Here is a 2,147-nt window from a genome sequence, read left to right as displayed (position 1 = left end):
ATTCCACTCGCTGAAACAGACAAGGTCACGAACAACTAGTTAGAGAAGAATAACAGAAACAGTCATATAGCGCCCACTACAAAACCTTCAACGATACGAACCACGTGTCCTATTACTGGTTTTGTTTTGGTGATATCGACTCTGGTTTCAACTGCAGGAAGTTTTTCTCAGACTTAACTTTCAGTTAAAGTAGAGTTGGTTATTGTTAACATACGAAGCGTTAAGTGCAGTAATTTGATGAGGAGGACCTCACTTTGAGACAATAAAGTCTTTGCCAATATGATGTCGAAGCGTTGTATATTGTTTGTTGATATATGCGCTAGCCGTCCCTAATTTAGCAGTGTAAGACTAGAGGGAAGACAGCTAGTCATCACCGCCCACAAATAGTGGGATTGGCCGGCACATTATAACACTCCCACGGCTGAAAAGGTGAGCATGTGTGGTGTGACGGGGATTCGAACCCGCGACCCGCAGATTGCGAGTCGAGCGTTGTATATTTGTCACTATGTTGAACTTGTAATATAGTTTTGCTAAAAGTTTGTACTTATTAAAAACACTGGGACTAAAATGAAGAAAAACTAAATATCGAAATGAAGCTTGTATTTCGTTTAATGATAAAAAGTTTTAAGTTAACATACAATTGATGTTGAGTGTGGAACCTCCAGAAGCGAATCGTTAATTCAAAAAACATGCAACAACAGCAAGTTTTACAGAAGACAAGTTCTGATTTTGATAATTACAACGTTTAGACCGATAGTATCCGATCAACTCTTACCCGATACTATAAGTCGAAACGTTGTAATAAATAAAATTAGAACCTGCTTACCGTAAAACTTGCTGTTGTTGTATATTTGAATATTTAACACACAAGTACTTCCCAACAGTAAGACAGACTAATTTAAACCTATGAAGAGCTCTAAAGTAAAGCTTCTTGTTCACCTTGCAAGAACAATATTGGTAAGTTACCTGCTCGTCATCAGAAAACCGTTACATTTGCGACATGGAATACAATTTGTCATTAAAATTCAAACACCTAAATTCAATACACATTTACGCAAATATAAGTAACGTCATTCGTCTAAAATATATACGTATAAAATAATCAGTTCAGAAAAAAAAATCCTATTTTACTCCAATTTTAATGGGTAAAGGATTATATAGTCTTAATGTATCCTCAAAAATTTTTTCCGGGACAAAATATAGCTAATATCACAAAGATGACTCACTGCTGAGATCGTAAGAACCAAATTCATTTTTGTTTTTTTTTTCTTCAGAAAATTAATTAAAAAGGGATGATCCCTCTATTGGGCAGTCTACGTTACTAATATTCGATTGGTCTTCTCCTGTTTGATAGGCTTTCAATTTCCGAGGGTCGTAAAGAGTCCTGATCTTATGGTACATGAACTTGAAAAAGAAAAGGAGGTTGTCAAATTGGTGAAGGTAAGGCTCTCCTGGTTTCAACAGGCTATCTAGTTCCACAAAGAAATAGTAGATGGCTTCTATGGTGGCCAAATACTCCCGGGGTTTTCCACGTTGATACCTCCAAAACAAGGATGTGTGTGAGGACAGAAAGACACATGGCAGAGCTGAAACAATGAACAATAGATTAAACTTTACATAACTAGAACAATTTGTTTACACGTTATTTCTTCACATACTTTTCGGTTATGGCTACTTTTCGTTGAGGCAACCGTGATGTCTACTGTGTAAGAAAATATACACTAATTATGCTATGGAATACGGGACATACGTACTTTTAGGAGAGAGATGGGGCTCAACAGACATGTGGTCTAATGAGTTGTTATAATTCTTCGATCATCTTTTTTTTTTTGTCATGAAACTGCCCGTTTTTTCTTTCGAGGAAATGTGAAAGCTTGTGAGCTGTTATGAACATAGAATCCTTATTGTCTTGTTAACGATACCAGAATATATGACCAACTTCATCACAGCAGGTTTTGGGTCGAAGGATTCTCTTTCATAATAATAATATTCACTTTGCAGATAAAAATATTGTCGTTTAGTTTACACTAACAATGTCGCTCAGGAAAGGACTGTGACATAAACCTCCAGCGATAAGGTACAACAATGCACTCTCGATTGTTTGTTTGTTATGGATTTCGCGCAAAGCTCCACGAGGGCTATCTGCG

At 36.7% G+C, this 2,147-nt stretch overlaps 1 protein-coding gene across 4 annotated transcripts in view; it reads right to left on the bottom strand.

Moving 5' to 3' along the window:
* Positions 1 to 585: 585 nt before the first annotated feature.
* Positions 586 to 2,147, bottom strand: part of LOC106467529 (DTW domain-containing protein 1-like) — a 28,686-nt gene continuing 27,124 nt past the window's right edge. For all 4 annotated transcript variants that reach the window (XM_022395728.1, XM_013927894.2, XM_013927895.2 and 1 more), the window contains one exon: positions 586 to 1,586. In XM_022395728.1, coding sequence (XP_022251436.1) covers positions 1,466 to 1,586 — 121 coding nt within the window. In that variant the 3' untranslated portion in view covers positions 586 to 1,465. The remainder of the gene's footprint in view (positions 1,587 to 2,147) is intronic.

The sequence above is a fragment of the Limulus polyphemus genome, unplaced genomic scaffold, assembly GCF_000517525.1.
Source record: "Limulus polyphemus unplaced genomic scaffold, Limulus_polyphemus-2.1.2 Scaffold2649, whole genome shotgun sequence".
NCBI classification, from domain to species: domain Eukaryota; kingdom Metazoa; phylum Arthropoda; class Merostomata; order Xiphosura; family Limulidae; genus Limulus; species Limulus polyphemus.
Note: the sequence above shows the minus strand (reverse complement) of the source record. Positions and strands in the feature narration are given on the sequence as shown.